This window comes from Cricetulus griseus, assembly GCF_003668045.3.
Source record: "Cricetulus griseus strain 17A/GY chromosome 1 unlocalized genomic scaffold, alternate assembly CriGri-PICRH-1.0 chr1_0, whole genome shotgun sequence".
NCBI lineage: Eukaryota > Metazoa > Chordata > Mammalia > Rodentia > Cricetidae > Cricetulus > Cricetulus griseus.
Genome location: NW_023276806.1, coordinates 129,733,299 through 129,746,893, shown reverse-complemented (window position 1 = coordinate 129,746,893; position 13,595 = coordinate 129,733,299). Strand labels below are relative to the sequence as shown.

Sequence of the window (13,595 nt, the reverse complement as noted above, 5' to 3'; positions counted from 1 at the left end):
TCTCTCTGTGTGTGTTTGTTTAGAGGACAGCTTGTGTATATATGTGTGTGTGTGTGTGTGCATATCTGTGGTCAGAGTGTCTCCCTCCACTGTGTGGGTGCTGGGAACTGAACTCATTGGCATGCTGTCCTCTGAGCCATCTCATTGACCTCATTCTCTTAACCCTGTCGTTTTTCTCTCAGGTTCACCCAACTTGAGTTGTTCCTACTTAACCTTCTCATTCCCATTATGCTTTCTTTCAAATAGTCCCTAAAGATCTTGGGGGAGAAGGTGTCCGAGATCCCACTGACCAGAGACAATGTGTCTGAGATACTCCGCTGCTTCCTCATGGCATATAGAGTGGAGCCGGCCTTCTGTGACAGACTGCGCACCCAGCCTTTTCAGGCACAGCCACCCCAACAGAAGGCTGCTGTCCTAGCTTTCCTTGTGCATGAGCTCAATGGCTCTACCACCATCATCAAGTGAGGGACTTGGGATGGGGGTGGGGGGCTGATTAATCCTGTGCTTTGTGTAGGATTTGAGTGGGGGAGGGGCTTAGCATTCCAGAAGTCCCCAGGTAAAGTGTCCATTGCTCTTCTCTGAGGATACTGGAATGACTAGGCTAGAGTCTCAGTCCCTTCCCTGGGAGAATGTAAGCCTTCCTTTGTCATTGGTCTTGTCTGTGTAGCCCCTTGTAATACTTTATCTTTCTTTTTTCCCTCAAAAATCATCCCCTGTTCCTCTGCAGTGAGATTGACAAGACCCTGGAGAATATGTCTAACTACAGGAAAAACAAATGGATTGTTGAAGGCCGACTCCGAAGGTAGGAATGGGAGAGAGTAGAATCCAGAGAGATAGTGAGGCATCTCGAGGATGTTGCCGGGATGTGATGCCCTTCTTTGGTTGGCACCTTGTCAGGACTCTGGAACATGTACACGCCAGGTGTTTCTTTCTTGGCATTATGTTCTTCACCAGAATCTCCCCCAATCTCTGTTTTTCAAGACTGAAAACTGCTCTGGCCAAGCGAACGGGTCGGCCAGAAGTTATGATGGAAGGGCCAGAAGAAGGCCTGGGACGGAGGCGCAGTTCTCGGATCATGGAAGAAACCAGTGGCATAGAAGAGGAGGAAGAGGAGGAAACCATAGCAGCTGTCCATGGCCGTAGGGCTCGAAGGGATGGAGAGGTAAGGACCCAGCGAAAGGAAGGTGGGGCTTCTTTCTTGGATCAGTAACTCCCCTTCTCAATGTCCTGTCTGTTTCTGCACAGGTTGATATTGCAGCATCCAGCATTCCAGAGTTAGAGCGCCAGATAGAAAAACTCAGTAAGGTACTGTGTTTTTAACCTCCCAAAAGTTGGAAATGGGGTTGGGCAAGAACTGTTGTGTCCCCTTCTTTAGATTGTATTTATTACATAGGGAAGCTGATAAGCCTCAGTTCTCTCCCTATATTAAAATCATCATACTATGCCTGAAATCTCTTTATTCATCTTCGTTTTCCAATTCCTACCCAGCGTCACCTCTTCTTTAGAAAAAAGCTGCTTCACTCATCCCAGATGCTTCGGGCAGTCTCTTTGGGTCAGGACCGCTATAAACGCCATTACTGGGTATTGCCATGTCTGGCTGGTATCTTTGTGGAAGGATCAGAGGAGAGCATAGGTAGGTTTATCTGAGTTCAAACACTTTGTTTTCTTCTGCCCAGTACTCTTGAGCTTTAATTTTATGGTACGATGGAGTTTATTAAGAGCACAGGCTCTAGAGTAAAACTGCTTGCCAGCTACATGCTTCTTCAACTTGTTTGTCTGTAAACTGTAGCCATATCGGTAGTAAATATACATCATAAGACAGCTGAGAATTGGAGCTGATGACAGGGCACAGTGGTTAAGAGCAGGCATTGCTCTTCCAAAGGACCTGGGTTGCATTCCCAGCACCCATGCCACATGGCTCACAACCACCTGTAACTTCAAGGAATCCAGTGCCTATGGCCTCCACAGGTACCTGTATACACATACATACACCTTTAATCCCAGTACTCAGGAGGCAGAGGCAGGTGGATCTCTGAGTCTCCACAGAGAAACCCTGTCTCGGGAGTGGAGAGGTCGGGAGAGAGGGAATTAAAATGTGCTGATGCTCTTATTTGGTACTTAACAGAGTTGAGATGTAGCTGGGAGGCAGGGTTAGCACAGTGTCCTGGGGGTTGATCCCAAGCACAAAAACAGGACTGAACTGAGCATGCTGATGAAGACTGACACAGTGCTTGGAAGGCTGAGTCAAGATCATCTAGAGTTCCAGACCAGACTCAACTGTGCAGCAAAACCCTGCCTCAGAACTTGGGTGTTTAATCTGTATAGTTGTTTCTTAGTAAAGTAGTTTAAGATTATGCTTTGGCTAGTCATCTGTTAGAGCAAATTAGAGCAAAACATTCTTACACAGCCACGTCTTCAGTTCCTTGTTTCTCTCTACAGTTACTGAAGATGGAATGAAGCAGGAAGCTGAATACTTGACGGAAGCAGTCACTTCAACACCCTGCCCCGCTCTAGTCTCTACAAAGAGAGAGTTAACTGGCCCCGACACCCCTGCTTCTCCTGCCCGCGCACGAGGCCGACCTCGAAAATCTAAGCCTGGGTCTATGCAGCCTAGGCACTCTAAGTCTGCTCTTAGGGAACATGATTTAGAACAAGCCCAGATTCAAGTTCAGCCAGAATCTCAGTCCCATCTGCAGATTCAGGCATCCACCCAGCCCCATCTTCAGTCCCATCCCCCATCAGATAATGGGTTTCTAGAGCCAGAAGGCTCCCCTCTGTCTCTGGGTCAGAGCCAGCATGACCTCAGCCAGTCCGCCTTCCTGTCTTGGCTGAGCCAGACTCAGAGCCACAACTCCCTGTTGAGCAGCTCAGTGCTCACGCCTGATAGCAGCCCAGGGAAATTAGACTCCGCTCCATCCCAGTCCTTGGAGGAGCCAGAGCCTGATGAGGCAGAGTCTTGCCCTGATCCTCAAGGACCCTGGTTTAACTTCTCAGCCCAGATACCCTGCGATGCTGCCCCTACACCACCTCCTGCCATTTCTGAGGACCAGCCTACCCCCTCCCTCCAGCTGCCTGCCTCTTCTAAGCCAGTAAGTAGTCAAATCAGTCTGCTTTGTCTTGCCCCAGGCTTCCACGTCTGTCTGTGAGGCTGTAACCTGAAGTTAGGTAACGTGTAGACGTAAAGTATCTTCATTTCTTCATGTCTCCTTATTTCCAGATGAGTATACCCGGTGCTGCCAATCCCTGTTCTCCAGGACAATTCTCTTCTACCCACCTGCCTGGAGGGGGCACTAAGAGACCATCAGGAGACTCTGAAGAAATGCCACAGAGTCCCACAGGGCTGGGACAACCAAAACGGAGAGGAAGACCTCCTAGCAAGTTCTTCAAGCAGGTGGAACAGCATTACTTAATCCAGCTGACAGCCCAGCCTATCCCCCCTGGTGAGCGAGCCTGGCTAGGATGGGGTGAGCATGGAGGTGATAGCAGTTTCCTTTGTGGCTCCCTGCCCATATACATACCCTCTGTATACAGAGATGTGCTCTGGCTGGTGGTGGATCCGAGATCCTGAGACACTGGATGTCATGCTCAAGGCACTACATCCCCGAGGCATCAGGGAGAAGGCACTTCACAAACACCTTAGCAAGCACAAGGACTTTTTGCGGGAAGTTTGCTTACAGCCCTTAACTGGTAAATAAAGAGACCTTGGCCAGCCTGAGCCAGAGGAGCTGCCATGCACGGGCCCTAGTGGACTCTGCTCTGTTCTCTCTCTTCCCAGATCCCATCTTTGAGCCCCATAAGCCGCCTGCCATGGAGGAAGGATTTATGAGCTGGTCCCCCAAAGAGAAGACTTATGAGACAGACCTAGCTGTGCTTCAGTGGGTAGAAGAGCTGGAGCAGAGGGTTGTCCTGTCTGACCTGCAGATTCGGGTACACTGGGGTTAGCACTGGGTAGGGTATCTGTGCTTGCTGCTGTGTGCAGTGCCCTCAGACCAGAAGTGTCAGATCTCTGGAACTGAGCCTTACAGACAGTTATGAGCCCCATGTTATGGGTGCTGGGAATTGAACCCTGGTCCCCTGGAAGAGCAGCCCACATGCACTCTTAACATCTGTGCCCTCTCTAGTCAGACTGGCCTGGGATTTAAGGCATTCTTCCTGCCCCAGCTGTCCAGGTGCCCAGATTGTAGACATGAACCCCACTACACTCAGCTAGAGGGGGGTGTCAGGAAAAGCCTTTGGTTTCTTCCTCCTGACACAAAGTACTTCCCTTTACAATGTGTTTTATTCCTCTTTCCCACTGGAAGGGCTGGACGTGCCCTAGCCCAGACTCTACCCGAGAAGACTTGGCCTACTGTGAGCATCTGCCTGACTCTCAGGAGGATATCCCTTGGAGAGGACGGGGCAGGGAAGGTGCAGTACCTCAGCGGCAAAACACCAACCCCCTGGACCTTGCTGTGATGCGACTGGCTGCACTGGAACAGAATGTGGAACGGCGTTACTTGCGGGAGCCTCTCTGGGCAACCCATGAGGTGGTAGTAGAGAAGGCCTTGCTAAGTGCACCCAACGGTGCCCCTGATGGCACCACTACTGAGATGTGAGTGACTCCTGCTGCCTGTCTCTGGGCCTGGGGGAGAGAAGACAAAAGCCTTCCTGTTACTCATTCTAGATTTCCTCTCCAGATCATATGAGATTACCCCTCGTGTTCGTGTCTGGAGGCAGACACTTGAGAGGTGCCGTAGTGCAGCCCAAGTGTGCTTGTGCATGGGCCAGCTGGAAAGGTCCATCGCATGGGAGAAGTCTGTCAACAAAGTGGTAAGAGTCTGAAAAAGCCTGGAAACAAAGACAGTTGGCTTGGTGAGTGTGGGGTGGGGTCCTCCTTAGGGAAAGGTGTAAGGATTCCATCTCCCTCCTCACAACTTTGGTCTAGACATGCCTCGTCTGCCGGAAGGGTGACAATGATGAGTTTCTCCTGCTTTGTGATGGGTGTGACCGTGGCTGCCACATTTACTGTCATCGGCCCAAGATGGAGGCTGTTCCAGAAGGAGACTGGTTCTGTACTGTCTGTTTGGCCCAGGTAAGGAGGTTTCTACTGTTTGAGTCAGAGATTTTCTTTTTGATCCTTTTTTTTTTTTTTTTTTAATAAAGATTTTATTTATTTGCTATGTATACAACATTCTGCTTCCGTCTATATCTGCACACCAGAAGAGGGCACCAGATCTCATAATGGATGATGGTTGTGAGCTACCATGTGGTTGCTGGGAATTGAACTCAGAACCTCTGGAAGAGCAGTCGGTGCTCTTAACCTCTAAGCCATCTCTCCAGCCCCCCCCCCTTTTTTTTTTATTAAACCACCAGTCTCACAACCTTCAGGCTCTCCTTGGGATGAGCCTTGACAGTGTTTGGGTTGAGTCCTCCTTTCTATAAAACACTAATAATTATCATTTTTACTGCCCCTCCCCTCGCATTGGTTACCTGAATGAAGTCACATACTGGCCTATGGGTGAACATTTGAAGTCACAGTTCCTTGTAGGTCAAGCCCACAGAGCCGCACTGCTGCTCTTACCTGTGTCTATCCTCAGCAGGTAGAGGAAGAATTCTCTCAGAGGCCTGGTTTTCCAAAACGAGGCCAGAAGCGGAAAAGCAGTTTTCCACTGAACTTCCCAGAGGGTGACAGCCGCCGACGGCGGGTGCTGTCAAGGAACCGAGAAAGTCCAGCAGTGTCTCAGTGCTCAGAAGACGGCCTGTCTCCCTCCAAGAGACGGCGATTTTCAATGAGAAGCCACCACAGTGATCTCACATTTTGCGAGTGAGTTAGTGAATTATGGGACTGACTGGCTGGCTGGCTCTGTGTGTGCCAGAAGGGCTGGGAGGAGTCAGCGTGTGCTTCCTGTACTGATAGGATCATCCTAATGGAGATGGAGTCCCATGACGCAGCCTGGCCTTTTTTGGAGCCTGTGAACCCTCGCCTGGTGAGTGGGTACCGGCGAGTCATCAAGAACCCTATGGATTTTTCCACCATGCGAGAACGGCTACTCCGGGGAGGGTAAGAAGATGTTGCTCTATTTCTGATTCTCTTTCTTTTTCTCAGCCCTTAACAGCTCACAACCCCCTTCTCCCTTGGCCCAGGTATACTAGCTCAGAGGAGTTTGCAGCTGATGCCCTTCTGGTTTTTGACAACTGCCAGACCTTCAATGAGGACGACTCTGAAGTGGGCAAGGCTGGGCACATCATGCGCCGCTTCTTTGAGAGCCGTTGGGAGGAATTTTATCAGGGAAAACAGGCCAACCTGTGAGGCAAGGAAGGTGGGGACCACCTTGTGTCTTCTCCAACCTTCCTGACGAAACCTGCCGTGTACACCTGCTGATGGCTGCCCTGGGTGGGCTCAAGTCACAGTGCTGATGTTGACTCTACCCTTGGCAACACCTACATCCTCTTTCCCTAATCTCTCCCTTCTTCCTCTTACTCCTCAAATAAGAGATGCAGAGATGAGGTCCTTCTGGATGGAAAGCCAAAAAAGAAAAAGAATTTTTGCTGTTTTTTTCTTCTAGTTAAAATGGAGAGGGGTAAAGAAGTCCCTTCCTCTTCCTGTCCCCCTCCCTTCCCCTCCCCTCTGCTCTCCTCCCCTCCCCTCCCCTCCCTGTACATGCCCCAGCACCCTGGGGCTATTTAGCAATAGCAATAGTTCTAGTGAATGTGTGAAACCGAGAAACACTCTGTACTGTGTGCGGACCCGCAGTGACGGCCAGTAAAGTGGACTTAACTCCCAAGTGTGTCAAGCCGGACACCGGGCCCTGAACATGCTGCTTCCATGTTCAGTCCCTTCCCTGCTTCTCACTTTCTCTCACTTTTTTTCTTCCCCCTTCTCCCTGTTTTTATGATTTTTGTCCCACCCAATAATGTAAAACTATCGTGTACGGGTTCTTCTTCCCCCTGTCCCCTTATGTGGAAAACAAAGTTCAGAGCTCCCTGTCTCTGTCCTCATCTCCTGCCAAATTACCCTCTGAAATGTTGGATCCTCCTCACGTGCTGAGTTTCTAGCCTTTTCTGAAACTCTGACTGGGGAGAGGGCAGGCGGGCGGGCAGGCGCCCTGGGCCTTCCAGCCTCCTTCCCAGCTTCCCAAACCTCCCTCTTGGGAACTCCTCAGGGACAACTACTGCTGAGTCTGAGTGCTGCTCCGAGATGGAGGCCCTCAGAGAGAGGGGGAGAGGTGTAGGTGTGTGTGTGTGTGTGTGTGTGTGTGTGTGTGTGTGTGTGTATACTTGCACACAAATGAGAGCTGTGATTGTGGCCCTGTTTTGTGTAATGGGATCCATTCATGTTTCCTCAAGTATGTTTTTATTCCCACCTTTCCCATTGTTTTGTACCATCACTTTTTGTCTTTGGGAAAACACAGGAACTGTTTCTCTGGGGACAAGGCCGTCTCTCCTCATGGTCATTTCTGTTCCAGCCTCTTCAAATTGTGCAATCTTTTCAGCAGGAACTCTCTCTCCTCACAGTAGCTTCAAGTCTTGAGAATTTGCTGGGAGAGGGTAGAACTGGATCTTTCTTAAACCATGAGTATCTGGGTTTAGTTGTGTTTTCCTTCCTTGCATCTACTTTATATCCCCAACAGCAAGCTCCTGGAGCACAGGATGGGTAGAGCGATGAGAGGGTCTGGTCTACCACTGCCCTGTGTGACTAAGCCCAGGTTAAGCCCCCAACACATGAGAGGAAAGCTGCTAACTCCAAGCTATAGCCATGGGCCTCTGGCCCCCTGCTTTCCTGCTCAGCAGAGCCCCTCCCATCAGAAATTACGGGTACTTGCACTGGGGAGGTGGCTGCTAGCTGGCCTAAGCAGAGAGCTGAGGCATCCAAGCAATGTTCCATTGGTGGGGGTGGAGGGTGCCAGGTGGGGTGGAGAGTTCCTTGTACTCCAGCAGTACTGAGGGGTGAGGCAGTGCAGGTTCCTGGGGAGCCCTACACTCACTCCCTATCGCCTATTTCTAAAGTCGCCTTTTCTGTCGATAAACCTCAAACTTAATTTTATTTGAGAATTTTTTTTTTTTTGCTTTTAAATAAGAGGTGGATTGAAGAATATTTGAATTGACTTTATATTATGCATAAATATTTATATTTTATCTAAATAACTGTGCCGTAACAAACTTTGTGTTAGTCAGATGTTTGGAACTGTTATAACTGGGGACAACTCTCCCCATGGCAAGTTTCCCTTGGCATAAAATGTACTGGAGTCATTCACTGTTGGAGGTGGGAGGGGGATGAGGCCTCCTTGTCTGCTTTGTGCTCCTTCTCAGCTCCAGCTCTTTCCTAGGGACCAGGCACTCTTAAGGTGGGGGTGGAGGTCCTAGACTTGATTTGAAGAAGTGGGGGCTGAAGGGGTCGTGGGGTAGGGCATGATCAAAGGGGCCATTTCTCACTTTCCTCATTTTCACTGCCCCTCAAGCTAGGTGGATTTTCTCTTATTGACAGAGTATTTGGTAGGGAAAGCAGGTTAAAAATAAAGACACCCACCCCTGCCCTTTGTGTCCCCTCCCCGGTAACAGCAAGAAACCATCAACACCAACAAGTTTCCATGTTCCTTTACAACAAAAGGGACTGACTTTTTATATAACCAAATGTGGTGTTTTAGTGACTTTTTGATAATGTACAGTTTTTTGTGAATTTAAATTTATTTCTTTCTATATTTTTAGGACCAATCTCATTTTTAATAAGGTTTAAAAAAAAGGAAAAAAAAGTCTAGAGAAAAAAAAAAAACCTCGTTTTTGCCATGTGATGTTCCACAGGTGCGGCTGTAGAGAAGTGCTTGTCATTGAATAAAACCACATTTGATAGAGAATCAAGAAGACTTTGTGTTTTGAGTGTGGGGTGGGTCTGACTCCCGTGCTGTCTTGTTTCCCCTTGCTGGTGTGGTGGTGCACTCACCGCTCCTGTTACAGTATCACCTCCACAAATAGGAAAGACACTAAGGCAGGCTTTTGTGTTTTATTTTAAAAAGTTAGCAAAAGTAAAGCTCTTCCAAATCACAGGGGAGGAATGGGAGCCAGAAGTCAGCCAAGGAGAGCAAGCAAGAAGTGGTGTTGGCAGATATGGGAGAATATAAAACTACAGCTTTCTTGGTAAAGAGGAAAATGTCCAAAGTTGTTCTAAGTATAAATTAAACTTCCTCTCCAGGTAGTAAGTGCATCCTTTAGAGTCATCACCAGCCCCAGAGAGAAGCAGGAGCAGATACATTCATTCTAGCCCTGTTAAGTCACACACAGCCCTTCCAGCTCTGTGGCAGCCTCCAATCCGTTCTTACTTTGAGGTCTTAACCTCTTCTCCAAAGCTGGTGTTCCTGGGTCACGAGTAATTACCCTTGTGGTCACTGCACAGCCTAGGCCCTGGCTTGTCTTCTGGACAGCTCACACTGTTGTAGGTGATCAGGGAGCCAAAATCGCTAGAGAAGACAATCCAGAAAGACCAGTTTCCCTTCCAGAACTAAAGAGTTTGCGTTAGTTTCTAAGTCCAGGAAGACAAGGGCAGTAGGTGCTGGGCCCTTGCTGAATTGTGAGACTGAGGTAGTTGAGTAGCGAGGACAAGGAAGTTGGGGGTTTGCTTATTTTGAACAAGCAAATACCAGGCAGAGTAGTGGTCACGAGAGCCGTAGCTTTCAAAATCATTGCCACATGGAGACCACCTCCAGTGAAACGCAGCAAAAAGCAGAGGAGACAAATCCGAACTGGTTTAGCTGCTGAGGAGAATGTCGACCAGTCAGGACTCTTGTGCTGAAAGGCATTTGAAAAGCAGCCTACTCAGAAGTACAGAGTGGTGTAACAAAGCACAGGTTTGATTTTCCTCTGTAGACTGACACCCTAGTCTCTGAATTCAGGTGTAGAAAAGGCTGGCTAAGTTTGGACTCACCACCTACCTACTCAACTGTATTGCCCTTGGCGAAGATGCAAAAACCAACCTTCAGTGAGTGCAATTCTGACACTTTGTCCTAATTAATGTCAGCACCTTCCTCCAAAAAGGTCAGTCTATCTACAGCCTGAAAGAGATGCTAGTAATACTGAGATGGATTAGGCCTGGAGTCTGGTAAAGGATGACACCACCTTAGGGGTGGACTCTGTTCATCTGTAATGAGTGGAGGTGGTATGTAAAGAGAGAAAGAGCTAACCTTCATGCCAACGGGGTTTAGGCTGCACGGGGTATGGTGGAGAGCTGCTTCCTGAGGGGCCGTGCCATGTGGACCATCCCTCTACAGCCTGCATCCTTACTTCCTGTCCCCACTGAGTAATGAGCAAGCAAGAGAGGATGAAAATCACCAAGCAGAGTTACACAGTGCCAGTCACCACTATAAAAAAAAAAATACAGGTTACCCTCATTTCCCATGTTCACACCTGTTAACCGGAAACACTGGGATCTAACACACAGAGGAAAACCAAAAGGAAACTTCAAATTTTAAAACCATCAGACATTGGAATTGCTTTAGAACTACAGAAAAAGAAACAACTTTTAAGGAGGTAGTGGAGGGACTGCAGTGACAACAGGACTAACAAAGTAGCCTCTTCAGTGTTCTGTCATTGAGGGCTGGAAGACAAGTGCGGGGCTTGAGGCCTTTTTTATGACTGATCTTCCTAAGGTTGGAAGCACCAATGAAAAATCTGGTAGTTTTGCTTTTATACTGTATGCTTGCCACTGCCATGAGCCCTTTACTCCCAGAATGCACAGGACAACCAGGCCAGGGTTCCCAGTTCTGCAATAAACACACGCTCAGCCCTTCCTCTCCCACACACACAGGCCTCTGAATACATTTCCCCATCTCCATTACTTTGGTTGTCTAGTGGAGGAGAGCCTGGCTTTGATATGAAGAGGACAAGTCACATTATGTGGGGCAGGTCTTGCAGAAGGGGACAGTTGAAGAGATAGGCACTTAAAAGGTCCTCCTCACAGAAGTAATGGGCTAATGCATTGCCTTTTTCTGTCCTAGCACCCTGTTGTCCCTCCTCAAGGACAATGATTTCCGGTGTTCTGGTTCCCTGGGGAAGGTGTCCAAACACACCAGGGCTGGGCAGGGTACTGCAGAGAGCTTGGTCCTCAGGCATGCACAGCACACATTGAACAGTTCTCACCTCCATCCCTTCAAACTGTGCATTTGGCATACACACACAACCATGAGTGAGCCCTGTTGAATTCTTAGGTGATTTGGCAAAGTCACAGCTCTGAAGATTGTTGAGTACAGCCATGTGCAGCTGGGATGAGGGGCTGAGACCCCAGGCAGAAACAATCCTCCAGGAAGCAGAATGGACAGAATTCAAAGATCATAACTGGCACTCCTGGTTGGGTACATGAACACGATGAGGCTGTGTCCAGGGTTGGGCTGGGGATTTAGCCTACTCCAGAAGGCAGGGAAGTACTGTAACTGAACTAGATAACTGCCAGGATGGAGTTGGTGAGGTGGAGTTCTGTAGTGTCAGATGTTCAGTCTGCAACAACTAGGTGCCAAGCACATATGACCACTCCCCAAGCACGGCAATCAAAGACAGACATGGCAACAGCCTCTTGGGGACAAAATTACCTCCAGCTGAAGTGAAGGGCAGAACTTGTGCAGCAGGAGAAGAATCTTAACATGGACTGAGCAAGACCACAAGCAGCAGGGGTGGGGGCTGTGGGACCTGGGATAGAGTGAAGACCTTCTAGGAGGCAGAACAGGTGTCCCAAACGCTGAAGCTGGGTGACACTTGGCAGTGCTAAGAGGCGGTCAGGTGTCAGTAAGTTCACCCTTCTTGACCTTGCCACCAGATTTGGTTGAAGGCTGCACGGATGTCTGCTTCCCAGAGTCTCTTCTCAGAGGGCAGAGAAAGCCACCTCCACTGCCAGCACTGCTCTCCATTCCCCAGTGCCATATGAAATTTACGCCAAATCCATAAAGTTTAAAAGCTGAAAATGCAAAGTAGGCAAGGCCCAGCTGAATGGAAAAGAGAAAAAGAACAATCTGGACAAGAAGTAAAAAAATAGCCAAGCGTAGTGGTGCACTCAGGAGACGGAATGGGTAGGATCCCTGTGAGCTCAAGGCCTGATCTACAGAGTGAGTTTCCAGCCAGCCAATGCTACACTGAGACCCCACCTTAAAAGGTGGGGGGTGGGGGGTTCAATGGGATGGTGAGCTGAGAGCTTTGCAAAACAAATTTTAAGTCTGCATATTTAAAACATATCAAAAATAGTCCATAATAACTTGGCAAGCAGGGCTCCTTCATCAATTTTCCAGCACTTTTTTTTTCTAAGTATTTCCAACATATCCAAACGTTTTTGTGAAGATGAGAAGCAGCCTGACCAGTGTTTTTTTGATCTTGAATGTAGCACATACAAAATGCAACATGGTTCCCCGTGCTCCATCAATGAGAAAAGGCAGGCAGGCGCAGGCTTTTCTTCTCAAGCTGGGCAGGCCTATGAGGAAATGATGGCCATGTGTTAGCGCTCAGCATGGTCTACAGATCTGGAACCTGCCGAATCTTCTGGAGTCTGGGAGCATCTCCAAAAAAACGCATACAGTTCTTACCTCACTACTTGCTGAACTGGAAAGGATAGACCCCATGGTCTGAGGGTGTCTCCACTGCCACTTGATTCTGCTGGCCACTGCTCTCCTATACACAGCCAAGGGAAGTTACTGATGCATCCCTATGCTCACCTCCCACTGAAGAAGCCTCACTAAAGCAAACCCGAGGTGAGTGGCCTCCCCAGCTCACCCACTCCCCAAAGCAAGTGTGCTAGAAGCATCCAAGCTGGGAAAGGAAAAGCGGTCCGGCTGCTTTGGGATAGAGTTAAGCAACCGCTCATTTCCAGAGCATTTAAGCAACTGAGGTTGCATCCCGGTCTACACTAAGCTGAGCAGGCTGGCTGTGAACACCAGTGAAGTCTCTCCTCCCAACACTCCTCACACCCACCAGTGAGGAGCAGAATCAACAGTGCTGTGAGAGAAAGTGCTCTCTCAGGACAGAAACCTGCTTGTTCCTGTGTCCTAGCCTCATTGCAAAGAAAGAATGCTCCTACCTCAACAGAAACATTGGAAGAAGGCCCGGGAGGGTACTGGGGGATGTAAGCTCCTTGTATAGCAGCAGCTGTTGGCATGAACTGGAATGAAAAGAAACAATGGTTCTCAGCCAGTTTAAAGCTGTGGGAAGCACTGAGATACCTCGATTGGTGTGGGTGTTTCTTAAAATGTTGCTGGCGGTGCTCAAGTACACCAGCCTCGACACAGATCTGCGTGACTCCCCTCCTTTCTGCACTGCCTTCCTAGTGTCTCCCTCCACACCCTCGCTTCCCGCCCACATGCTTTCCAGCACAAGTCAGGCCTAAAAGAAACCCCAAGCTGCTTCATCCCTTCCTTTCAGTACTCTGATAAATTGTAGGAAGTACGTTCTGATCCCTGAGCGGATACACAAACGTTTAGAGCTTACTTAGTCTGGTGACGGGAAAGCACCTAGAGAGAGGAGGAGGGCAGAATGGCTATATTCCCAGTTTACAGGTTCTTTTTTTTTTTTTTTTTTTTTGTCCTTGAGCTGTTGACAGACTTCCTCCCTCAGCCCTCAGCCTCCGGAGTGTGGGGATTAGAGGCGGTTAT

At 48.9% G+C, this 13,595-nt stretch overlaps 2 protein-coding genes across 10 annotated transcripts in view; one reads left to right on the top strand and one right to left on the bottom strand.

Annotated features, from left to right (window-relative positions):
- The window catches only part of Baz2a (bromodomain adjacent to zinc finger domain 2A), a 39,666-nt gene extending 30,835 nt beyond the window's left edge, over positions 1–8,831 (top strand). For 4 of the 5 annotated variants that reach the window (XM_027392681.2, XM_027392682.2, XM_035450629.1 and 1 more), the window contains 15 exons: positions 247–461; positions 728–802; positions 982–1,162; positions 1,246–1,305; positions 1,489–1,633; positions 2,440–3,089; positions 3,218–3,440; positions 3,532–3,687; positions 3,776–3,927; positions 4,302–4,591; positions 4,677–4,809; positions 4,925–5,071; positions 5,577–5,803; positions 5,897–6,040; positions 6,124–6,289. In XM_027392681.2, coding sequence (XP_027248482.1) covers positions 247–461; positions 728–802; positions 982–1,162; positions 1,246–1,305; positions 1,489–1,633; positions 2,440–3,089; positions 3,218–3,440; positions 3,532–3,687; positions 3,776–3,927; positions 4,302–4,591; positions 4,677–4,809; positions 4,925–5,071; positions 5,577–5,803; positions 5,897–6,040; positions 6,124–6,289 — 2,964 coding nt within the window. Of the gene's footprint in view, positions 1–246; positions 462–727; positions 803–981; positions 1,163–1,245; positions 1,306–1,488; positions 1,634–2,439; positions 3,090–3,217; positions 3,441–3,531; positions 3,688–3,775; positions 3,928–4,301; positions 4,592–4,676; positions 4,810–4,924; positions 5,072–5,576; positions 5,804–5,896; positions 6,041–6,123 lie in introns of all 5 variants that reach the window. The other variant, XM_027392680.1, reaches the window with a different exon arrangement.
- A 131-nt stretch (positions 8,832–8,962) lies between these two features.
- Rbms2 (RNA binding motif single stranded interacting protein 2) overlaps positions 8,963–13,595 on the bottom strand; it is a 55,886-nt gene continuing 51,253 nt past the window's right edge. For all 5 annotated transcript variants that reach the window (XM_027392732.2, XM_027392730.2, XM_027392735.2 and 2 more), the window contains 3 exons: positions 13,025–13,105; positions 12,534–12,618; positions 8,963–12,421 (listed from right to left, as the gene is read on the bottom strand). In XM_027392732.2, the coding sequence (XP_027248533.1) occupies positions 12,538–12,618; positions 13,025–13,105 (162 nt within the window). In that variant the 3' untranslated portion in view covers positions 8,963–12,421; positions 12,534–12,537. The remainder of the gene's footprint in view (positions 12,422–12,533; positions 12,619–13,024; positions 13,106–13,595) is intronic.